Raw genomic sequence first — 24,665 nt, forward strand, 5'->3', positions numbered from 1 at the left:
CTGACCAAAAAAATATATATAGTCTACTTTTTGAAATACTGAACTCTTTCTGCAATGGAGTTTATATTAGGAGGCTTTGAAAATAGCAGCAATCCTTTGACATGGGCAGTGGGACATTTCATTCCCCTGGTATTGGGGGTGTGACATTACATTCTCAACAGGTTAACTTTTAAACTGGTGAAAGTTCTTGTGGAACTCACTGAGTTGAGTGTGTTTCAGTGGGAGCTGCAGTCAGGTGGGACAGACCCGTGAGTTGTGATTGAGCAGAGTTGACTTCTGTCTCCTGAGGCTGACGGGACACACATCAGAACATGAGCGTGTTGCGGAGCTGCGTTTTTCACGGAGTCACTCGTCCGTTTTATTGGAGACATCGAGAAACCACTAAAGAGCTGGTGTCTGGGTTTGCAGCCGCTCTGCTGTGTGGACTCAGGAGCAAATCAAGTAAGTGGCTGAAGTTATATTCAGAAAAGCAAAGGGATTGACTTTTGTACTTCATCCAGTCTTTGGGCACCTCAGTTAAATTCGACTCAATCCTCTCCTTAACGCAGGTAATCAGACTAAATGGCAATTCTTCCAAGACTTACTCAGAATTAACCAGTAAACGTAAAGAAATCTCTCCAAGTAATTTCTCCTTTGTTGTGGGATATGTAATGTTGACGTGGATATAAACTGTATTTATTAAGATTGAAAAGAACATATTGCTGCTCGTTGAACGTTATTGTCACCATGGAGACCTCCGATCCGCAACGTTCATCTTACTTGCTCCAAAAATCCATTTGGGACATTTGCAAAAACAAGTCCTCTTGCCAAACTCACGGGGTCATGAACTGGAACTAGGTTAGTGGCGCAGAAGATAGTGATGATGATGATGATGATGATGTGGGTGACGGCGATGATGGAGAAACTGTGGCCTGCGCTGTGCGTAACTGGACCAAAACCGGAGCGCATGCAGCGCGCAAGACGCAGGATCACCCGGCACAACAGCCGAACTTTTTTCTCAGCGTGAAACTAAAATCCAACCAACACGTAGCTCACACCACGACACGGGCTCAAGAGTTAAGTGCTGTCAGGACTTTTCGAGGCAGGTCACGTGTGTGTAATTGATCGCATGCTGTCATTCATTAGCTCGTGCGTCGTGTTGTGGCTGATCTGAGCGTAACTCACCAAAAATATCTGAAGTGCCTGTTCCACTCTGCTCTGTGTACTTTGTGTGTACTTTGTGTGTACTTTGTGTGTGTGTGTTTCTCTGCAGTAAAGTGCGTGAACATGCATCATCTCCATATTCGTCTCCATCCCTGTGTTTGATGTGAGGGTGGTGCTTTGTGATCAGCTGCTGTTCTGTCCCCACCAGGTCTTCCAGATGTCAGGGAGCGGACCCTCATCGCTGTGAAGCCTGATGGAGTCCACCGACGTCTTGTAGGACAAATAATTCAGCGGTTTGAGCAGCGGGGTTTCAAGCTGGTCGGTCTGAAGATGTTACAGGTAGGAAGGCCTGAGGTGACCACGTTGGATGCTTGTGTGAAGTGCAACGTCTGATTTCTGTTCATGTGTTGTGAAGGTGTCTGATGATCTCCTGGCTCAGCACTACTGTCATCTGAGGACAAAGCCCTTCTACCCCAGTCTGCAAGAATACATGACCTTAGGGCCCGTGGTCGCCATGGTGAGGGAATCATTTCTATGATGTCTATTTTTACATTAGGTTGAAAGACATGAAAGTTTTGTTTAAGCAAACGATTCCCACCCAGTGCAGAATGTTTAAGAAAGAAACCTGCTACACTTCTTCTGTTCAGCGTTTATGTGCATTTTCAGGTGTGGGAAGGGCACAATGTTGTCCAGACCTCACGCACCATGGTGGGACACACTAACCCAGCTGAGGCCCAGTCCGGCACAGTCAGAGGAGATTTCAGCATTCATGTCAGCAGGTAACCTGATGTGTTTTTATCTCATTGGATGTGCAGTAAGTTTCACAGTTGGGCAATAACTTTATAGATTTTGTGTTTTGTGAGCCTGTTGCCTGTGTAGCCTTCTTTTTGTCGTCTTGGAGGTGAAGTAATGATGAATGTTGGTCATTTATAGGAACGTGGTCCATGCCAGTGATTCCCGGGAGGGGGCTGAGCGGGAGATCCAGCTGTGGTTTCAGGGTAAAGAGCTCCTGAACTGGGACAGCTGTGACCAGACCATCACCTGCGAGCCGTGAAGACACAGTTGAATGCAGTGAGATTCAGTCTTGTTACCTCTTCTCCTGCTGCTCGGAAAACAATTCAGTGTTCCTGCCCAAAAAAATAAATGCACTAACTCTAAAGTCACAGAGATTTTTGATAAAACAAATGTTTTTTTTACTAATTGCTTTAAAATTGAAACTATGCACCAAGCTTTAAAAATGTATTTGCATGAGACTCAGAGTAAAATCAGTTTTTACTCATAGTCACCTAAACACTTTCTGATTAGTAGTTATAATTATCTTTATATTAGACATTGAATCTCATTGAAGTAGAGGCGGTCATCCACAAATCAGAAGGTCAATGGTTCGATCCACATGTGTTTAAATGTCCTTGGGAAAAATGCTGAGCAAGATGCTAAGACTATAACAATTATAAAAATGTAAAACCTAATTTCAATAAACAATAAATATATTGTAATATCTAATCTGACTTCTCAAGTGAACATTCATGATATTTTAAAAACCATCACACAGTAGAAACTACATAATGTAAAAAAAGCCTTGCTGTGAAGGAATAGAGAGTGAATAGAAATATTATTTTTATTATAATTTAACAAAGGATATCTGATGTTTTGTCTCAGGGTATTAAATATAGGATTATTAAGTGCAATTATAAAGAGCAATTTAATGCATGACGTTTTACTTGAATTTTGTCCTCAAATATTTTAAGTGTGATTATTTTAATAAAACACGCACACACACACACACACACACACACAGAGCGCGCCGAAATCTGCAGTGTCACTTTTTAAATCCCTTACAGAGATAAAAAATGACTTGAGCTTTTATATTGCACTCAGTATCAACTGTGAAATAAATAATTCGTAATAGAATTCTTCACAGAAATGTTTTATTATATATTTTAATCATAGAACACACAGTTGTTATACAAAAATATAGATCATTTTTTGTTAAAGCTGCTACATCCACAGCAACGTATCCCTTGTATCCCTCGTATACATGCTGATCTGATGTGCACCACAATGCAACTTTTTTAATCTCATAGACTGAAGTTGTGTATTTATGACGTACAGTAAGTTCAATGTGCATTTGTCTGCAGCAAGCAGGTTGACGTTAACCCAATAAAAACTGATTCACTCAGACTGTTCATGACTCTCACTGTAACAGCCTGGTCTCAACACAGTCATAAATTCCCTCAGTGGCTCCGTTTGGTAAATGCCACTCTTTAAAATCACAGTCTGTCTTCTCTATGAGTGACCGTCCTCCAGCTGCTCCTCCTGAAAGGGTCGCTGAGAGCAGGAGGAGAACCCTGATTCTGAGGTGGTTCGTCAAACAACATCAAATCCACCACATCTTCTCCTTTGTGCCTCCGTCTGCGGATCTTTCCCGTCTCTTTTTTCCCCCCGAAATACTTTCGGACCTTCTTTGGAGGCCATGGCTCCGGCAGCCGCCCCTACCCCCCCCACATCCTGTGCCCATGCAGACAATCTGTGTGTTTCACATGTGGTCTGTGATGTCCCTCATTGGCATAAACACGTGGGTAGTGTATTTCAAAGTGGTCCAAGTTGGGACCAAAGCCGACTCTCAACTTCCATGCCACAGTCTTGAGGGTAACTGAAGAAACCTGGTGCTCAGCTGGAGCCACACCAGCAGCACGTCGCACCAACAACCCTGAAAATAACAACCTGCTGTTCTCCCTCAAAGCCACAGCTGCACCTTACAACCTTCACACTGTTTCTACCTTGAACTGAAGTTCATCACTTGTTTTCAAAATTCACAATGTTGTCAGTAAATGTTTTATTCTAAAACTTGTCCCAGAGGGTGACATTTTAAAGCTTTCAGTCAGACGAGCAAATGAAGTCAATCTTTTGCACTTGAAATCCAGTAGTGTCAGAAACAGCTTGGTGTAAATTGTATTACTCATGTTTCTACTGTTGGAAGTATTAGTTTCTTCTTCAATGTCATGGGTGCATACTGTAGTACAGCTTGTAACAGTATGCATCTGTACTACATATTATATATTTCACTAAATACAGAACAAAAATAATGTACGTATGCTGTCGAGGAGTTTAAAGCTCCTCTTGTTTGGTTCCACTATTAGAGCATTAGTAAGAGAGTCTTACTTTGAACACAGTTTGTTCCTGTCGATGAATCTTTAGCACAGAAGTGACACAACAACACATATGATTAAAACATGCCTCTGTGCCACCAGCTGTACGAGCAACACCACGTGTACGACCATTGATGTCTGATGCGGATGTGGACAGCTCAGTCAAAATGCTCCACCCTTTGATTCCAGGCCGATCTTCTGCTTTTGTTTCTCCATCACCGCCTCCAGTTCTGTGGCTTTGTGCACATCCTGAGAACGAAAGAGAGATATTTAATTTGAATTTCATCCAGTGTCTGTACGGTAAAGGTTTAAATGAAAGACACACTGTTTGTGAAATTACTTTAACGTCAGACAGAAGAACGAGAAGGCTCTGACCTTTAACCTATTTAGAAGTTACTATGTATTTTGGATCTCTAAACAGGAAGGTAAATAAACTTTAGTCAATGTAGGTCAATGGCAACAGGCTAAAATGATGTAAGTCTATATCAGTCGAGGCTGAACAAACAATTGTCTCAGGACACATCGACCCAAGCTTAACAACACGCACGCACGCACGCACGCACGCACACACACACACACACACACACACACACACACACACACACACACACACACAAACATATACACACACACACATATATACACACACACACACAGTTTACCTAGAATAACATTAGACAAACCTCGAGAAGTGCCTTCTGCACCATTATCTGGCTGTAAACTCTTGCCCCATCCTCCGATGACACTGTGCGGAGCTCCTCCTTGTTCAGAGAGAAAAGCTGCGCTCCAGTTAAAATGCCCAGACTCTGAATCGTCCTGACGGAGGAGAAAGAAGCAACAAAATCTCTGCTGGTGTCTGATCGCTTTTCATTGTCAAAACATCCCCAATTTTAATAATAATGTCGAGAAGAAGATTAGTTTTAATTTGGAAAATTACAAATTTTAGATCCTCCTTTAATTAAGTTCAACTTTTTTTTTGCACTTGATGTTGCAAATATCCAGCTCACTGTTCTTGCTTTGTTCATTGTTGACATTTGAGGGCGCTATTGTGCAGATCAGCAGCAAGTTTAATGTAATTTACTGGTAATAAATAAACATATCAGCACTGAAATGTCCAATAGCCACCTCCATAAATCTCATTCCACCTTCAGATCAATAAAATCTGATTTTCTGGTACATTAGAGACCATTTCACCTCTGGGTAATTCTGATTTCAAAAACCCTCAGTGAGACAAAGGTACATGTTTGATTGATTTTGATACACACGTGACATTGGACGTGGTATTCCTCATAATTAGGGATCTTGAGATTAGTATACGTGGCTGTAAAAGAACCAGAATGTGGCTTTGGCCTTGTGCTGAATCAGTCAATTAACACTCACTGTGGATTGAAGCCTTTAGTGGTGAGCCAGGCCTCCACCTCAGCAGGCTGCGAGTGGTAGTTCAGGGGAGCAGAAGTGTCGGAGGTGCGATTGACCACCGGCAGACGGACAGATTCTTTTCTCCCAGCCAGCCGCTGCAGAAGCTCATCGTTTATTATCAAGACTGCAAAAACACAAAATGTAATCTGCATACACATGCACCAGCACAGTATCATTTACAGCATCATACACAATAATTTAGGTCAGAATGTCCCATTTCTCCACTGCGAAATTTGTATATATATCATAAACAGCTCTTTTCTATATTTGTATCCTACACGTGATGTTCGTTACCTCTGTCATTGTCGTCTCCCATTGTTGCAGATGGTAACCCCGCACTATGTGGGCGTGTTGGGCTTGCAGCAGTAGGACTGGTTCCATCCGGGCTGGATGGAGCAAATGAGAAGTAGTTTGTTGTCGGGGAAAGTGCAATCTGTGGAAGAACAGGGAAGAAATAAAACCGTCAAATGGCTTAAAACCACACAGTGTGTGAAGTGTTTCAGGCATTAAACAGTCAGAGTAGTGTTGCGTGTGTACTTGTACCTTTGACTCTTTGCGGACCAATGGATTGTCCCTCCCTGTGTTATTCAGAGCAGACAGAGGCTCCAGGATGTTGTGGGGAACAAATCCAATCTGGTCGAATCGATTCCGACACTTCCACCATCGCTTCGATGACTCAACTACCTAAAGAGAGGATGTCTCACAAATCAGCGAAGGGTTTCTGGTATATTCCAAGACTATTTGTACTTTTACAGGTGGGTCACTACTTATTTTTCTAATGACCTCTGCCAAGACGTTACCCCTGTCTGTTTTGTAAGCAAGGTTGACTGGGATCGCTATGAAACACGATGTAAGGATGGGATATGGGTCCCATGGATTCATTACATTTTGGTGTGGATCCGGATCAGAGGGTGGATCCAGAATTCTCTTTTACTTACTGACATAAGGAATATTTTAATATTGATTTCTTTTGGATCTTTCGGGGACTCATATGAGTGTGTGTGGAGTCGTTTCCTAAGGGCACTGTTGGGCCTTGGCGGAGGTATTCGCTCTACTGAGTACCATTCTACTTGTGTGTCTTCACCTCCAGTGTTTCTCCCTGTAGCACAGACAGTTCGCTGCTGTTTCTGGCCACAAAATCGTAGCTGCAGCAGTAAAACCTCTCTCCCTCTGGTGGGAGCCCGTTGCCTTCTCTGAAATGAAAATGAACTCAGACATCAGTAATTTGAATCTGTTGAGAGATACATCAGTGAGTGATACTATTAGGCAATAGTGTTAATTTCAGCCATTAGGAATTTTACTGGCATTGTACAGTACATTATTACATACAGTATATTATGTAACTATGCCTTGCTCTGTCTACAGACTTACACTTCATCAGTGCTTTCACCGGTGCTCTCGGCTGCTTGTCGAGGTTGTTTCTGCAGAGTTCGGGCCTCTCTCCTCTCCCTGAGAGCATCCTGCTTATGCTGCGACTCGATGGGATCTTCCAGAGGCTGTCCAGCTGAGTCATAGGCCTGCGACTGCCATCCGTCCAGGAAGACGGGCGAATATGGAGCAGCAGACACATCAAGGTTCGAACTGGGAAAAACAGGGAAAGAGCTTGTGGTTAGCTCAACACAGCACAGTCTCAAAACCAGATTTACACACACAGACATAAACACACAGACCATGAGGAAGTCCAGTTAGACCCTAATGAAGTCCAGAGCTCCTTTTCCGCCTCAGTCAGATGCTCCTGGAGCAGTGAAACAGCACCGCTGGTCATAGCAGGACTAACCATGGATCCAGCTAAGGCTGGGCCTGCTGTGGTTTTCACCAACTGTGAAGGAGAAGGTCACCAGCGTCAGTTTCACGGAAAGAAAAACCACTTAATCAAACTCTGGAGAGACTCACTAGTCTGAGAGGCACAAAGATGTGGTGCAGCAGGTCGGGCGCATCAGGCTGTGAGATGGACGACTTGAGGCGGTCCTAAACAGGCAGACATTTTCATTTTCATTTCCAGTGGCGTTACTCAGTGTTTAATTATAAATAACTAGTGTAATCTCACCAGCAGGCTGAGGGAGTACTTGATTTTCTGAAAGACGTCCAGGAAGTCTTCTTCTGATGGAGGACACGCTTTCATGGTCAACAAGTCCTCTGCACACAAGAGAGTACAACCAGAGTCCAAAAAAAGGTACAAAATACCCTAAATCTATTCAGATAACTCATTTATTCTCAAGCAAGATGCAAAGTAGTATTTTTTTCTCCTATTTTCACCACTGGGTAGAGCGCACCACCACCAAGGCCCTACAGTCCCCCTATCAACCCACATTTAATTTCACTAGATGCAGATTTGCACACAACCCAAACATGTCACTTTTTTTTTCATCAGGATCCATGAATAAAAACAAAAATGTTGACAAGAGAAAAGAAAGTTAGTTAAAGAAAGTGAAAAAATATTCCTTGGTTTGCCCCCTGATCCAGGTCCACACCAAAATGTTATGGTTTCCTCCCTGACCCGTACTACATCCTTCAGTCAAGGTTCATAGTTATCTGTTTTTTGTGAAATCTTGCAAATTAACAAATACACCACACACAGAATTGACTTGGCCCCAGCTTCAGACATTTCAAATTTCTTAAGAATGTTTGTTGTGGGCGAGAGTTTATCTGAAGCACCTGAGGGTTTTTTGATTTGACTGTTGATAGTGTGCCAATTCAACCTTCAGTGTCCTGCTCCTACTCTCCCTCTAGCCTACATCACTCTTAACCATCCTTTGTGAAACCGTGCAACCATAGTGAGTTGATCGATAGTGAGGATCCTCTCACCATCTTGTTCCATCTTCTTCTTGCTCTTCCTTGACTTCTTCCTTCTTTGGTTGAGAACACTCTGGGCCTCGGCCGCCTGCTGCAGCCGCCCCATGAATCTCTCCACATCGTCAAAGCAGTGGTTCAGAATCTCCTGAAGGAGACACACACTGTATGTTTTATACTCCCACGCAACTCACAGCAGTTTTCAACTTAATAACGTAACAAATCATAATGCAGATAATTTAATGCACTAACCAAGAGATAAGTAATCATAAGGTTTATAAACTGTGTAATTCGTTTTGTTTAATGTTAAAAATCAGTATTTATACAAACTTCTTTTGTTTTGTCCAGAAGAGTAACACAACATCTGCATGAACATAAAATAAAATCTAATAAAACAGCTTTACCACAAGCTGAGCAACAAGCTGAAAGTTATAACCTGTATTTGCTGCAGATTCCTGTGTTGCAGTCGTAGATCATTGGTTTATTGACTGGCTCGGCTGAAGTTGCATTAACCACGAGCCAAATGAAACTTCCTTCATAACGTTTAAAAAAAAAAAAAAGCTATGTCCCTTCTCTGCTGTCTGCACAGATATTATTTCTACAACTTAGATCAGATTAGCTCTTCAGGAACAATGGGAGTGGTTCCTTTCAACATCACTAATAACACAGTAGACAAGTTTAAAAGGATATGTTACTATACAAACATCCTGTAGCCTTAATGTTTATAGCCTGAACATCATATGCACTGCAAATTTTACATTATGATGTGATTTTCTGTCTTTTCCTTTGGCAAAATTAATATCATCTGTATGCTGAAGCTATTGTTTCTTTGTTTTTAAATTGAAATGCTTATGTTACTTTTTTTAATTATTTTGATCAACGGCAAACTCTCGTGTCTGCTGTTATGGCCTCTCTCTTGTGTATAGACAATAGTTTCTGTCTGGGAAGTGCAGAGGTGCTGTATGAGGGTTACTGTCATAAACTTGATGGGACTACATACTTTCGTTAAGCTTCTCTGCACAGGAGATGATCTCATTTGACGTTAAGATAATGACACTGCCTTACAATGTATCTGTCTCTCTCTCTCCATTTATATATATATGAATAACTAATCTATAACAAAATTATTTATGCAAGTACATACCACTTCTCTCTCTGCATTTAGTTGAGATGTATGATTTGAGTCCTCATGGGCACCATTGTCTGAGCAGAGGGAGTACAAAAATGTTACTGAAACAAAAATGAACACATTTACAAAAAACACTGAGCCTGCTGCAGTGAGTTACACGATAGTATCCATAAATCCACAGTACGTGGTCATGCACATTAGTACACCTTTGCCAGAAACTGTGTAGTTGGGCAGGCTGCCGGGAAGATGCCGCTCTCCTGGAGGTATCATGACTCGGAGGCCTGAGGGCTTTCTCGGGACCACCGGAGGTGGTGCAGACATCTGGTGTGTGCAGATAAAAAGAGAAAAATCAAGATTATACAGACATACATCCATGGGACCAATCCCAGCTGACATTTTGGGCAAAACTTACATTTTGCACAACATATTACAGGGCAGACATAAAGAGAAACAACCATATAGTATGTATACCATTTCCACTCACATATGTGGACAATTTAAAGTCTCTAATCACCCTAAGCTGCATGTCTTTGGGCTGTGGGAAGGAGGAACATCACCCAGACACAGGGCGAACATCCAAACTCCACAACACTGAAGAGTCAGAATTTAAAAAACTGATCCTTCTTGTTGTCAGGAACATTTTTAACACTGTAGCACTCTGCTGCCTCACAGAAATAAAACAGGAAATGATGTTTAGATATTAAAATAAAACCTTTTTTCAAGAAATTTTTGCCAGCATATCAACTTTTATGTGGCATCTAATTTCTTGTTGCTTAATTGTTGTATCAGCCCGCTGTAATTATCAGGGCATGAGCTCATTAGCAATTAATGTGACTCATTGTTTCGGTCCATCAAGTGGAACATTTACATATGAATCAATGTGATATAAAAGAATTTCATAAACTTTAAACATTCATTTCAGCCGTAACCTGAATATCGTATATTGAAAATAAGAAGAGCGGGGGCTTGATAGTGTCACACCCTGATCCTAAGAATAACAAGTATTCTCACATGCTCCACTGTCATCAGGTGCCTGGTATGCAGATGACACAACCACCAAAACTTGATGGAGAAACTCTCCAAATTTAAAAACCACAGAGTTTGTGCTGTGCAAACACATCTCAGCTCTTTTCCCCTTTATCTTCCTTCATTTCTTCTCCTCCAACATGTGGATAGAGCAGAAGATAAAATGCAAACTTTTTCAAGCGTTAACAAATGATAATGGAATGCACAGTCAAAGTCCCCCATGCAATTGCAAGTGATTGGAAGTTCTAATGTGTGAAGATGAGGTAAAGCTTCTTGAAAAGTCTCCACATATTACTGACGTAAAGCAGCTGTCCTTCACATGACAGGTGCACCCGCCTCTCTCTCTCCCTCTGTCCCTCTGTCTCTCTCACACACACACAGAAACACACACAGATACACACACCTACAAACAGTTTCCACAAAGTTAAGTACTGAATTCTAGATCCATCACTGTACCTTCTTGTGCTGTTTGAGCTTAAATCCAAGGGACAGAAACCAATCCTCGTGCTGAGTTGTGTGTGCTCTGATCTGAGCTGTTCATGATTAGGTACGTCCCACCTTCTAGAGAAATGCAAGAACAAGAAAAACAAGTCTGGTTTTCCTTTCGCAGTTAATCTGTCTTGCTGCTTTCACTCTCCTCTGACTCTCTCATACACCTATGAGGGCTGCGGCCCTCCCTTCTCTTTGCGTCTCTGTGAGCTTCCTGTGACTTGAGACAGGCATTTCTATCAGCAACTGCCTGTGGCTTGCGCCAAGGGGCTAATGTTATCTGCAGCACATGCCAGTGAAGAAATGTCATGCAGTCGCCACCTCCACACATTCAGTGCAGCAGGTTTCGTTTGAGGCCATGATAACAATAGAGGTGAAAAATGTGATGAATAAAGGACAATAAAAAGAAATGAATCATTCTTTGGATCTATCTCAAAGGAGAAATGATATTAGTTCAGTGAGCTTATAAATTAGCTGACTGCTGCTTTGATTTTGATTTAAATAACCTTTAAAATTAATTTTTAAATGTTCTTTCTTATAAGAACTTTTCTTTGTGACTATGCAGCCACCTACTAAACATATATTCAATTATAAAACTATAAAACTTAGATTCACCAGATGTGTTTTTATTTGCACACACTCATAAATCATCGTCCCCAAAACATGTGTGAAACATGAACATGATAAAAGCACCATTTGCAATGTTAACGAGAAAGTGAAAAATAATTTATAGTTAATACTGTACAGGTATAGTTCTATAGCTCGACATACTACAATTGGTTAAAGGAAATAGTTGAAACATTAGAATCAATGAAATATGTGTTGCATCATTAAATTACAGGATTAGCAAACAATGTCATGGTAGAATTTGATAAAATGAATTCCGTGTTTTCATTATGATTTTTCTTTTTACTGTATTCTCCTGTCGACAAGAAGAATTTAAAGTATGCAGGATATGGGATGAGGGAAGAGTGAGCTGCTGGTGAACAGCGACACCAACTGGTCATTGCAGCTTAGACCCCCCTGCAGCTCGACTCAGTACAAAAAAGTTTCAAAAAAATAGCTGCTCACAGTCTCACGGATGATGATACAGGAGAGAGATATTTGAGCTTTCAGCTGCTGTACAACCACAAAACGTAAAAGATTCAACTCCAGGCTTCAGTGGCTTTGCAGAGTGAGGACATTAATTATATTACTTTACTGTAGCAGAAATAATGAACTGCAATAATGAGGTGCATATTTTTATGGACTTTCCTGCAGGTCAGGGTTCAGCTGCTCTGTTAGTTTGATGATTCAGTGGATGTTGACTCTACAACAGCTGCTTTTACCTTTCTTAAATTACAGCCTGACTATGCAAATAGGTTCTGGCCAAATGAGTCATATGATCTGCTAACATAGTTTTTACCATCATGATCCACATTTAAAGGCCCAGTGTGTAAAATTTACATGAGAGGGGTCTATTGGCAGAAATTGAATATAAAATAATCTGAGTGATGTTTTCACTAGTGTGTTTTATCTAAATTGTACAAATTCTTGTTTTCTTTACTCTACATTGATCCCTTTATATTTAAATACTTCATCAGGAGTGGGTCCTCTCCACAGAGGCTGCCATGTTTGGTTTTTTATACAGAAGCCCAAACATGGCAGCCTCTGTGCACCTTTCGAGTTGCTGAAGCTGCCACAGGTTTTCTGTCATGTGTGGAAGTGGAGGCTGAGGTGAGGGCTATTCAGCTGCAACGTGCAACTTCACCACTAGAGGTCGCTAGATTCCATACACTGAACCTTTCAATTAGTCTAATTGATCTTTACTCTTCACGTGGTTCACATGACTCTGATCTCAAACAGGTTTCATCTGAAGAGCTTTTCATTTGATCTCCACAGTTACTGCAATCAGCAGTTTGTACACAGAGGCAAAGAGTGGATACTGCCCTTTTTACCAGTTGGTGGAAATGTGCACGTTTTTTAAAAGCATTTAAAACATTTAACTCGTCAATAAATAATAAACAACACAGATAAATAGCTATGTTATTTGGGCAGAAAAACAGTGTGACCACACAAATACATAATTTACACTGCTGGGGGAACTCCCATCATGCACTGAGGATTTATCTCTCTCTCTCTCTCACACATTGCTGCAGGTATCTCCAGAGCTGCAGGACCTTTCTCAACAACAACAGTAAGTACTATTGTTATTGTTGTTATTATTGTTATTATTATTTATTTTATTATTATTATTATTACCGTCATCAATATAATTACTTTAAAAACGGTTCCTGGTCTTTCTCATCTCTTTCCCCCATTGTCCAGGCTGAATTGTTTTCCCAGTTGTCCCTCCACATTTGCCAAAGTTTTGTGGGTTTCTCTATAATTAATGTGCCTTGAATTTACATATTCTACACATGCAAATAAAATAGAATATAATTAGTGAGTTGACTGTTTTCCCATAGGCTGCAGTGTGGACAGGGGCCGGACACACACATCACATCCAGTAGTGTGTATTTATGTTGGCCAGGGGAAGGGCAGCTCAGCCCCCCCACTTCTCCCATTGGCTCCAACTTCTCCTTCACTTCTTCTCGGGCGGTCGTCGACAGGAGCACGTTCCAGAACAGACACTTTGCCACGAGTGGTGAGAAAACAACTTGATTCAGTCTCCCTGGGCAAAGTGGGTTCTTAATTCCAGTCATATTATTGTCAAACCCAAAAAAGGAAGATTTTAAAAGTAGCCTTGTCAGAGAGGGAAGCCACACCAGCTACTGGAAACTGGAGCCTGGAGCACGCTGTCAGCATGGTATGTGTTGATCTGATCACGCTCCGTTAACGTGACTCGACGAGCACCAATGTCTCACTTATTGTCGCTCCTGTTTCTGAGGGTCTTTGTTTTGGGGTTGAACACTTTGTTCCATAAACTTCTCTGTGCGTGAAGACGCGTCGTGACTGTGACATGACTAAAACTGATGTCAAGAGAAAGATGTTCAGTCAAGTATCGACAAGTATCGCGATTAACACAATTTCTTTTAAGTTTTCAGATTGGTCTTTGCTCTTGAATGAAGGTTGTGGGTTTAAACTCTGTTATATATATATAAAAATGTACTTTTCCCCAAATTTTGTGCAGAAATTAAATAAAAGTGATTTAGTAGGGCCAGGCGATAAGGCCAAAAATGATATCAAGACAGAAATGTTAATATCAGGCAATATCGATATATATATAATTTTTTTATTTTGTTTTTTTTAACATGTTTTCCAAATCTGAGGAAGATCAATTATTTCTCAAACCTCCTCAGTGTGATGGCATGATGCATGTAAGCACTATATATATATATATACACTTTTGTTACTTTCATCACTTCTCATGAAAATGATATTGCGATAATTGCATTTAATTAAAGTGTTTGATTAATGAAATGTAATGGAGTGCAAAGTGCGTCACAACACTGATGCGCAGCTGTTCATAAACCCCCACACTGCTGTGTTGCCTCAATGTTTCCTAGAATACATATAAATAATTTACCTGGGAGAAAAAGAAAAGTAAAACCTCAAAGTATTTTTATGCTATAGGCTCCTGCAGACATCAAGTACAAATCACTGAGTGTTGTAATGCCATGAGTTATATGCATGTGTGTGGTGGGGGAACAGTGTCAAGTGTGTATTTGCTAATATATGTGTTCCTGTGTAGGGTGTTGGCACTTTTTCCTTCGGTTTAAATACGTGCTGAGATACATTTCAGACCTGATAACATGGCAAGGCAGGTGTAGAAAAGTGAGTATTTTAACAGCTGATTATAAACTACAGCTGCTGTTCTGCAGTGATGTATTTATGCCAGAATGCCTTGTTGGTATTTTGTCCTGTGTAATCCACTGTAGTATTCTGCGTAGTATTACGCAATGTTATGTATAGCAGCATATGCCATATGATCCTCGGCCTGCAGCAGCTCGCCCCAGCGAAAGTTGGGAATGAGTGGAAAGTTAGTGAATGGCCTGATGAGTGGGATTGTTGACTTTACTCTAATGGGAGTGTTACAGAAATGTTTCTCAGCCCTGAGTTGGCCCGTTGCCAAAGATACATTTATAAAAAGAGTTTTAAAAAATGACTCTGCCTCGATTTAAACATGTCGACATATATGAGAGGAGCTGTATTCAGTTTGTGGAGGGTTGTGTCTATAAACACATAGTATATGCTGCTGAAGACTGTTACCCTCATATGCAGACATATAATTAATGCTTGTATGTATAAGTTTCTCCTTCTATTTTGCTTCTTTTCAATACCCTGCAATGAACACTTTAAAATGATTTATATCCATGTAGGAAAGTCATTGAGTTGCACTGGGATTCCACAGTTAAACTGCAGCAATCAGTCATACATATGTGCAATCAAGAGTAAATGTCAATCTTGCTCATGGCTCTTTGTGTATTGATTCTAGATGCAGAAAAAACCTGAACGAGGAACTAACAGACTTAAGTCTAAGAAATAATTGTCCATAACGACCAGACTGAGCTAACAGAGAAATGAATCCATATCGTGATTTATTACAAAAGCAGTTTCTTGTTTAGTACTATTGTTGATGTGAACCAGTTTATATGAATATATGCATATTTAAAGATCAGTAAGTTGGACTGCTTTAAAATGTTATTCATGAGCTGATTTTTTTTCACCTCTGTGAAGCTCGAAACTAGAGAAATTGTTGTCTCCTTAAAAAATAACTTGTAGCTTGTAGACTTGATTATCATGAAGCTGCAGTTTTTTTGTTTGGTGCACAGTTGCCCCTACCCATGCGCCTCAGTACCACCCACAGTGTGAACCAATACAAACTTAACACCTCCCAGTGGATTCTCACTCTCACCCTCACGTCACTGAAGACCCTCACCATCAGGTCTCCTTCCTCCCCCCCTCCTCTCTATTTGCACACCCATGCACACTCATGTCTCTCTCACACTGTTCTGTGTATGTGTGCAAACATATTTCTGAAATCACCTGCACTGTTTGGTCATGGGTCTTGACCAACCGGCCGCAATTCTTCTCTGGATCATGCGCCTCTTGTAATTTTCCATTCTCATCACCGGCACATGGAAATAATCCAGGCCGGGTCATGTTCTTAAGCCGGTTTGGCTCGTGCTAAGTCATTTTGGATCAGGCTCACTCACAATAGCTAAGTTGATGAGCGAGAGTTCGAAGTCTGCTCATCTGATATTTTCTTGCACGTGTTTAATTCTTCTTTTTAATCTTTATAATCAAATGTGCATTTTCATAACGTGAATGGTAGACAATTCACATAATCGACTTCTAACTTGGGTTTGGATTCAGCTGTGGCTAAGGAGTTGGAGAGGGTTGTCCACTAACCAGCAGGTCGTTGGTTTGTTCCCGGGCTCCTTCTGTCTGCATTCCTAAGTGTCCATATTGTGGGAAAGATACTGGACCCCACATATTTTCCCCTGACAGCTGTGCTGACATGACCAGTGTGTGATTTAAAAAAACAATCACTGCATAGAGAAGTTCTGTACAAATGTGTCAATGTGACTATAAAACCCTTTGAGTTGGAAAAACGATATATAAATGCAGTCTCTTTACCATTCACCCTTGACTGTTTCAGATTCAGCTGATCCATGTCTGATGACAGCCCTCATCATACACACATCTGAATGTTGTGTTTGGTTTTCTACTGAGCGCATATCCTCCATGTTTATTTATGAAACCGAAGTGCAGCATGAGTTGCAGCACATGTGTCTCATAGTTTTGTTTTCACATGGCAGGTCAGAGGTGGAGGCCTGAATTTAGCACACAGTGTGACACTGTAACAGAAAAATACAACAGTGGTCCCCTTCCTGTTCCCTCTTCGAGACGTAGTCTGTGGTCAGTCCCCTCAGACCACGTATATTGTTGTGGTCCCAGATAAATGATCAATTTGCTGTGGTATCTGCTGGAATGGGAAAGAGGTAAACTCATAGACAATCATTGCTTTTGATTTGGTGAAGAAAAATCTTTGCTTGACACACATGAGCTTTGTTCGCAGGTGTTATTTAATAATATTAAATATTTTCCATTTGCAGCCCGGACCTTAACACAGCATATTTGATTTTATTCATCTGATTTAATAAAATACTTTACCTCAGTTTAACATCAGTGAGGTTTTACCGAAGCTTTTCCTCTTCTTTTCTCCGACCAGACAGAAAAACCTTCCCTCGACACCGAGGACAGAGCCTGGCTGGGTGAGGGTCAGTCTGAATCTCAGCTTACACAAGGTCCGGATGGAGTCGCGACAAGTGATGGAGACCGGCCCGCTTGGGACTCGAAGTTCCAGTACGTGTTGGCCCAGGTGGGGTTCAGCGTGGGCTTAGGGAATGTGTGGAGGTTTCCATACCTGTGCCACCAAAATGGAGGAGGTGAGTGTCTCAGTGGTCGCTAGTATCAACTTTGTAACTTATGCTCAAGGGTCAACCGATTAGATTTGGGTCTTTAATCACTTGGACTCAAAGATGATTACATTTCAGTGGTCGAAGGTAAAGAGCACAGTGTTATATGAAAACAAATCTTACAACCGAAGTGTGCTATTTCTAGTTTCTTCATTTGTCTTTCTTCATTCCCTCCAGGGTCCTTCATGGTGTTGTATGTTTTTCTCCTCCTGATTGTGGGCGTTCCACTGTTCTTCATGGAGTTGGCAGCTGGGCAGTGCATCCGACAGGGAAGCATCGGTGTGTGGAAGCACATCTCCCCGAAACTGGCAGGGGTTGGCTACTCCAGCTGCATGGTGAATATATTTATATTTATATTTACATTAGTTTTTTTCTCTTTGGCTTGAAATTGAACTCTTGATTTCGATCTGAGTTGTGCTTTAGATAATTTTTTTAGTGGTGTTAGTGGTAAAAACTGAGAAGCAAGGTCATAAAATCTATTTATTCGTCTAAAAGGCTTCTACAACCTTCGAGTGTCCATCTTTACGTAGATTGTATGTAAAGATGGACGACATGACTGCTCTCCAAAAAGTGAAGCCAGAAAGTCTCTATCATCACCTGGAGGCTGGCTGCAGTATTGTTAACAAATTCCCCCACCTCCATGTTAGTTGATAAAACATGGGCCAAACTAAAATGTCAAAGCGCATGTGAAGTACATTTTTCTCAAACATGGTTTCAGTCATTTTCTGTTGTTCTTATCACACTGATGTATGTTCAAGTGTTCATTTGACCAGTAAGTTTGGTGTTAATTAGTTATTTGATGCTGTAAAAACATGGTGAAATTGTCTTTTGCACACGTATATCAGCAGGACCTTGCTACAAGGCAATCACTTACACTTCACATGCAAACACACAAATGTACACAAACGCAACATTACATAAAGCTAAATTTTGTCCTGGGTCATTTGAGATTTGTTTTTCTGCGCTGTTCAGATTTTTGACCTTGAAAGATGTTTTCACCGAATGTACAATATGCAAGTCGGCACATACTGTATCATACTGTATATCTCAAGGACCTGCTGCGTAAATATTGAAAATTCACTAAGTAAATCATTCACAAACCCTTTCTTCTCCTCAAAGGTCTGTTTCTACGTGGCTCTGTACTACAATGTCATCATTGCATGGAGCCTGTTCTACTTGGGAAATTCTTTTCAGTATCCTCTGCCGTGGGAGCAGTGTCCTCTCGATGTAACCACTAACGACACAGGTATTCGCATTACGCAGAAATTAAACAAAAGTAAGTCACATGAGGCCGATCAAAGGTCATAAAGACAACATCTTGGTCTTCTCCATTGACAGTGAAAGAATGTGCAGGCAGCTCCCCGACGTCATATTTCTGGTTCCGGAAGGCCCTCGACATCACAAATTCCATCGATGACTCCGGAGAGTTGAACCCCATCATGACGGGCTGTTTGTTGGCTGCCTGGACCATTGTCTCTTTGGCCATGATCAAGGGCATCAAGTCCTCTGCAAGGGTAACTTAACTTCTCTTCTGGTTTTCATCACTTTCCATGTCAACAACCAATTCAAATGTCTGTTGAATATGGTTAAGATAAGGATGCAGGCAGTTAGCTCGACTTACCACATAGAACAGAAACGGATGTAGCGTGTCTCTGTGGAGGAACTGATTGGCGGTTTTGTTTGGAACTAATCGTTTCAAATGTTCTTACAAGTAAAATCATCCTCTGCTTCTTTTTCCAAATCTTAGGTGATGTACTTCTCCACAGTCTTTCCCTACGTGGTTCTCTTCATCTTCTTAATCAGAGGGTTGATGTTGGACGGTGCGATTGATGGAATCACCTATATGTTTTACCCTAAAGTAAGTTCATCGTATTCTTGTTTTCCTTTTTTTGTCTGTCTTGATTTTGAATTGAATAAAGTTTTCTCGTAAAAACGGAATGAGACTTTTGGTTTTGTTGGTCCCTTTCAGCTGGAAATCTGGGGTAATGTGCAGGTGTGGCGACAGGCTGCCACACAAGTCTTCTTCGCCCTTGGTCTGGGCTACGGCTCCGTCATTGCGTACTCCTCCTACAATCCAGTCAACAACAACTGCCACAGGGACGCGCTGATGGTCTCTGGCATCAACTTCATGACATCGGTGTTGGCATCACTAGTGGTTTTTGTTGTGCTGGGTTTCCGTGCCAAGAACATTGCACTACGCTGCGTGACTAAGTACGGACGTGTGTGTGTGTGTGTGTATGAAAATAAATATTTAGTTCAGTCCATTATTGCAACATATTTTGTAGCACTACATTATCATGATCCCGTCAATGTAAAGGCATCATGATAAAAACTACAGAAATCTGTTAGACTGGCAAATGATTGCTGAAAGCAAATATAACACATGCATGCAGTAGATAACAAGATGAATGGAATACATCGGTCAACCCAAGAGTAAAATGTTATGTAAGTTAAAATAGTCAAAACAAATGAAGTCTTTCTCTCATTGCAGAAATCTTGGTCTGCTCAGCTCCATGGCGTCACATGGACCTGAAGAGCACTGGTGGCCTTGGTTCAACATGTCAGATCCGAGCTCTGTGTCCTTAGGGGAGTACAGAGAGTGGTACAGTCACTACAGCCCCATTGTGGGTTCCAACATCACTGACTGCAGTCTGGAGGAGGAGATGAATAAGGTGAGCGGCATTTAACGGCTCCTTCGTTTAAAAGTGTGGCTTCAGGAAAGATGGACTAACGTGCAGACTGAGGGTTAAAGTCTGAGAGACTCCACATGTCTGAAGATGTGTAGCCAGTCCCTCCTGGTTAACTTTGATGAAAACGTAAACTTCAGAACTGTCAAAACAAACTGTAGGAGGCCACTGGAACATAATTGGTTGCTATTATTGGTGAGCCGACCGTAGTCCTGACTGTTTCCTGTGTTGTGTAATACGTTAACACCTTCACTGTTCGTGTTCATGTTTAGTCTCCACTTCGCCACAATGTCCTCAGAGAAATGTTGATGCAAACTTTACGTGCATCTGCAGCTGTTGCTCTCTCTCACACTTACACACACACACAGACACAGTGATCCGTCCGTCACAGTTACACTGACCGTCAGTACCACTCCCAAAATACTCTCCTGTCGGCCTGAGTTACAAGGTAATGTTTGCTGTTATTACCTCGTATTACCTTACCACAAAACATGGTGGAAGGATGTGAGGAAGACCTCATTACATTTCTGTCCAGGAAATTGTTTGACTTTCTATGATATTTCAAAATTGATTAACATTTATCAGTTTCCTCTGATAATAATTAATGAGTCTTGATGAAAAAAAATCAGGCATGTTGAGGGGACTGATATTTATGAGTGTATGAAATTGGCTTAAAAAATCCTGAGGCTCAGCCAGAGGTGAACATTTCAATAACGCAGTATGTAGGTGGAGTGCTGCGTTTCCCAGGACCCCTGAAGAATCTGGGAGGTACCGTAAAACATCCAGTCGACAAGAGGAGGAAAACATACGTGACACTGAATCTAGTAGGTCCCCGGGAGAGAAAGGAGCAAGCTGTGATAGAGGAGTGAAAGGAGAAACTAAAGAAACAGAGGAAGAGGCACTAAATGTCATGGTACCTCACAGTGTTTATTTTATCACAGAATTCAATGTTTTGTGTAGGTTGTACCTATAGGATACGACTGGAAACCTCAATACTGCACTTTCACTGCCTCCTGGTGTGTGTGGAGCCCTTACATACTTTTTCCACCATCAGTCGACATTAACCCTTTCTCCTTTTAGACGTATTGTCACTATCGTCTTTGTGTGCGTGCAGGGTGTTGAAGGCACGGGCCTGGCGTTCATAGCGTTCACTGAGGTGATGGCGCTCTTCCCAGCCAGCCCCTTCTGGTCCACACTGTTCTTCCTCATGCTGCTCAACCTGGGCCTCAGCACCATGTTTGGGACCATGCAGGGAATCCTCACACCTCTCATGGACAATTTCAGCTTCTTGGGGCGCCACAGGACTGCACTCACTGGTAATCCTGCCCCCACAAATTAACATGTGTTCAAAGTTTTCTCTGGATTACAGGTGTATACAGTATATGGCTTGAATAAATGATTCTGCATAAATGTATGATTACATACAAGACTAATATATCAATACAATACACTTCTGTAGAATCGACAGTCATTTTCTTTATTCAGACAACAAATATTGTTTATTGCTGTCATTGAAAGAATAAAAGTCCCGAGGCATCTTATATTGGAGCCATTGTCTGCTCTTTATTTTATATACATATATGTATGTCTGTGTGTGTGTGTGTGTGTGTGTGTATATATTCAGTCGTAAGTTTAAACCATAATCATCTATACTTTTAGTTTAAACATCAAAAAGAAGGGAACATCCTCACATTTTTCACGCTCTCTTTTTGTATATTATATCACCTAATATAATACTTTTAGTTTTGTACCTTTACTTCTTTCTAACACTGTCTACATCTTTTGTTTTTCAGTGTCCAGCTGTGCTCTGGGTTTCTTGATAGGAATGTTGTTCACCCAGCGTTCGGGGAACTACTTTGTGACGATGTTTGATGACTACTCTGCAACCCTCCCGTTAGTCATCGTAGTCATTTTTGAAACCATAAGTGTGGCCTGGGTTTATGGAACCGATCGGTAGGAAACAATATACACGACGGATGTTAATTTTCTTCGTCTTTGCTTTATCATGAGAAGATGCCTATTTCCTCCACTGCAGCTTCCTGGATGATATTGAGGTCATGCTCAAATGGCGCCCTCCAGTGGTGTACAAATATCTTTGGAAGTATGTGTGTTTACTGGCGATGGTGGGACTGCTGGCTGCCAGTTTGCTGCGCATGATCTTTAAAGGTCCCACATACACTGCCTGGAATCAAAACACAGTAAGATATTATATGTAAAGACAGTAGTTTTTAAACAGAACAATTCTAAGTCATGTTTACAGCGTATGGGAAAGTTGTATTATGACACCCAGTGAAAAATAATGATAATGGTTTGACAAAAGTTTGTTTTAATGTATAACATACAAACTTTTATTTTTATTAATATGTATTTCTCAATATATGGTGTTACAGCTGCCTTAAACTCCACAAAGAAATTATGATACTAAAATTAAAGTAATTTGCATTGTGGATACCTACTGATGTCTCATCTCTCTGATATGCTCTGTCCATCCGTCTCTTCAGGCGTCTGAGATGACTCTCGAGTATCCTCGCTGGGCCCTGGCGATGATCGTCATGCTCATAGTCTTTGCTAGCCTGCCTGTGCCAATCGGCTACATCCATTCCACGTGGAAAAACCGCCAGCTCAGTAACGCTCGCTCCGAAGTAGGAGGTGGCCAGGAGATGCACCGTGAGTTGTACACCAAGTGCGACTCCAGTGACCAGCTGGACTCAAGCTCCCACCACCGAGCCCCCTCCGAGGAAGACGAGGCTCGTCCCAGGACGGCCTTCCAGACAGTGGGCGCCGACCACTACCAGCTCCTGCCCCAGCAGCTGGAGGTAGAGGAGGATGAGGAGCAAGACACAGGAGTGTGAGCGCAGCTGAGGGAGGAGGGTGGTTTGTTTGTGAAAGAACAAATTGTTCATCCTCGGAAGGTGAGTTAGCGAGACCCTGGAAGAGAGAGTTGTCAAAGTGGAGGCAGGACATTCGTAAACAGATTTTATCAGAGTCTTTGGGTTGTACCCTGTCATCATATTCAAGCAAGCTATGCATTGCTGACAGGCCAAAGTTATTTTCTTTATATAAGTGAAGGTACATTACACAGTCAAATCAAGGCTTTTTATTTTCTTTATTTGTGAAACAAGACCTCAGTTCCGCCTTGTTTATCCCTCTGTTAATTTTTTGAACCACACAAGCTGTTCAGAACATAAAAACCATTGTAAATACACGACAAAGGAAGAAAACCGTACCTTTGGTGAAGCAAAGGATTTTATTTTAGTGGAAGAGAGAGTTGTCAAAGTGGTGGCAGGACATTCGTAAACAGACTTTATCAGAAAAGCCAAAGTTATTTTATTTATATAAGTGAAGGTACATTACACAGTCAAATCAAGGCTTTTTATTTTCGTTGGTGAAGCAAAGGATTTTATTTTAGTGGAAGAGAGAGTTGTGGAGGCAGGACATTCGTAAACAGATTTTATCAGAGTCTTTGGGTTGTACCCTGTCATCATATTCAAGCAAGCTATGCATTGCTGACAGGCCAAAGTTATTTTCTTTATATAAGTGAAGGTACATTACACAGTCAAATCAAGGCTTTTTATTTTCTTTATTTGTGAAACAAGACCTCAGTTCCGCCTTGTTTATCCCTCTGTTAATTTTTTGAACCACACAAGCTGTTCAGAACATAAAAACCATTGTAAATACACGACAAAGGAAGAAAACCGTACCTTTGGTGAAGCAAAGGATTTTATTTTAGTGGAAGAGAGAGTTGTCAAAGTGGTGGCAGGACATTCGTAAACAGACTTTATCAGAAAAGCCAAAGTTATTTTATTTATATAAGTGAAGGTACATTACACAGTCAAATCAAGGCTTTTTATTTTCGTTGGTGAAGCAAAGGATTTTATTTTAGTGGAAGAGAGAGTTGTGGAGGCAGGACATTCGTAAACAGATTTTATCAGAGTCTTTGGGTTGTACCCTGTCATCATATTCAAGCAAGCTATGCATTGCTGACAGGCCAAAGTTATTTTATTTATATAAGTGAAGGTACATTACACAGTCAAATCAAGGCTTTTTATTTTCGTTGGTGAAGCAAAGGATTTTATTTTATTTTTTACATAAGGACATTTACCAGCTACCAGTCTGTCAAACTATACTTTTGATTTCACGCTGGGATTTAAACTGAGAAATATGCTTCATGCATGAAAACATTCTACCATGAGAAACTGTGATGTTTGTGTTCGTGTTGTTAATCACGTTGTTTATAACATGAGAGATGTTAATATGTCGGTTAAATTTGCTCATTTTACTTTGTATTAATATCGTTTTACCTCATAAGAGCAATGTTTTTACACGTGTTCATCCAGTGTCAGTTGTAGCTGTTTCAAATCGTTCTAGACGAGGACTTGAATAAACCTCTAGATGGCAGTAACCTGACTCTCGACTTTCTGTGATTCAC

The 24,665-nt window shown here is 41.1% G+C and overlaps 3 protein-coding genes across 5 annotated transcripts; 2 read left to right on the forward strand and 1 right to left on the reverse strand.

The window, feature by feature from the left end:
* Positions 1-189: 189 nt before the first annotated feature.
* nme4 (NME/NM23 nucleoside diphosphate kinase 4) lies at positions 190-6,442 on the forward strand. Of its 2 annotated transcripts, XM_069524637.1 has the most exons (6): positions 190-441; positions 1,352-1,482; positions 1,559-1,660; positions 1,810-1,922; positions 2,077-2,214; positions 6,303-6,442. In XM_069524637.1, exons 1-5 carry the CDS (start codon positions 312-314, stop codon positions 2,195-2,197), a joined length of 597 nt encoding a protein of 198 aa, XP_069380738.1. In that variant the 5' UTR covers positions 190-311; the 3' UTR covers positions 2,198-2,214; positions 6,303-6,442. The 2 variants fall into 2 exon arrangements, with proteins under 2 accessions (XP_069380738.1, XP_019961507.2); XM_020105948.2 differs by lacking the exon at positions 6,303-6,442 and having other exon boundaries at positions 191-441; positions 2,077-3,322.
* On the reverse strand, positions 3,055-11,256 carry eps8l1a (EPS8 signaling adaptor L1a). Its single transcript, XM_020105951.2, has 14 exons — positions 11,113-11,256; positions 9,837-9,951; positions 9,646-9,704; positions 8,517-8,649; positions 7,759-7,847; positions 7,605-7,679; positions 7,382-7,530; positions 7,083-7,292; positions 6,796-6,904; positions 6,255-6,395; positions 6,006-6,144; positions 5,673-5,835; positions 4,976-5,108; positions 3,055-4,541 (listed from the first exon to the last, which is right to left on the reverse strand). The coding sequence occupies exons 2-14, from the start codon at positions 9,949-9,951 to the stop codon at positions 4,455-4,457; spliced, it is 1,602 nt and encodes a 533-aa protein (XP_019961510.1). The 5' UTR covers positions 11,113-11,256; the 3' UTR covers positions 3,055-4,454.
* slc6a16a (solute carrier family 6 member 16a) lies at positions 7,767-24,634 on the forward strand. 2 transcript variants are annotated; one of them, XM_020105949.2, is made up of 14 exons: positions 7,767-7,884; positions 13,284-13,321; positions 13,593-13,771; positions 17,303-17,519; positions 17,727-17,884; positions 18,669-18,795; positions 18,888-19,063; positions 19,297-19,407; positions 19,519-19,760; positions 20,041-20,221; positions 21,351-21,552; positions 22,030-22,189; positions 22,272-22,434; positions 22,738-24,634. In XM_020105949.2, exons 1-14 carry the CDS (start codon positions 7,832-7,834, stop codon positions 23,086-23,088), a joined length of 2,358 nt encoding a protein of 785 aa, XP_019961508.2. In that variant the 5' UTR covers positions 7,767-7,831; the 3' UTR covers positions 23,089-24,634. The 2 variants fall into 2 exon arrangements, with proteins under 2 accessions (XP_019961508.2, XP_019961509.2); XM_020105950.2 differs by lacking the exons at positions 7,767-7,884; positions 13,284-13,321 and having other exon boundaries at positions 13,736-13,933; positions 22,738-23,230.
* Positions 24,635-24,665: the final 31 nt, after the last annotated feature.

The sequence above is a fragment of the Paralichthys olivaceus genome, chromosome 5 (assembly GCF_024713975.1).
Source record: "Paralichthys olivaceus isolate ysfri-2021 chromosome 5, ASM2471397v2, whole genome shotgun sequence".
NCBI lineage: Eukaryota > Metazoa > Chordata > Actinopteri > Pleuronectiformes > Paralichthyidae > Paralichthys > Paralichthys olivaceus.

Coding starts and splice junctions, on each gene's coding strand:
- slc6a16a (XM_020105949.2), top strand. CDS start 7,832: ATGGTCAACAAGTCCTCTGCACACAAGAGAGTACAACCAGAGTCCAAA. Junction 17,885..18,668: donor TTGGCTACTCCAGCTGCATG/GTGAATATATTT, acceptor TTCTCCTCAAAG/GTCTGTTTCTACGTGGCTCT. Junction 19,064..19,296: donor GCATCAAGTCCTCTGCAAGG/GTAACTTAACTT, acceptor TCCAAATCTTAG/GTGATGTACTTCTCCACAGT.
- eps8l1a (XM_020105951.2), bottom strand. CDS start 9,951: ATGTCTGCACCACCTCCGGTGGTCCCGAGAAAGCCCTCAGGCCTCCGA. Junction 7,531..7,604: donor TCTTTGTGCCTCTCAGACTA/GTGAGTCTCTCC, acceptor TCTCCTTCACAG/TTGGTGAAAACCACAGCAGG. Junction 4,542..4,975: donor TGCAGAAGGCACTTCTCGAG/GTTTGTCTAATG, acceptor TTTCGTTCTCAG/GATGTGCACAAAGCCACAGA.
- nme4 (XM_069524637.1), top strand. CDS start 312: ATGAGCGTGTTGCGGAGCTGCGTTTTTCACGGAGTCACTCGTCCGTTT. Junction 442..1,351: donor TGGACTCAGGAGCAAATCAA/GTAAGTGGCTGA, acceptor TGTCCCCACCAG/GTCTTCCAGATGTCAGGGAG. Junction 1,661..1,809: donor TAGGGCCCGTGGTCGCCATG/GTGAGGGAATCA, acceptor GTGCATTTTCAG/GTGTGGGAAGGGCACAATGT.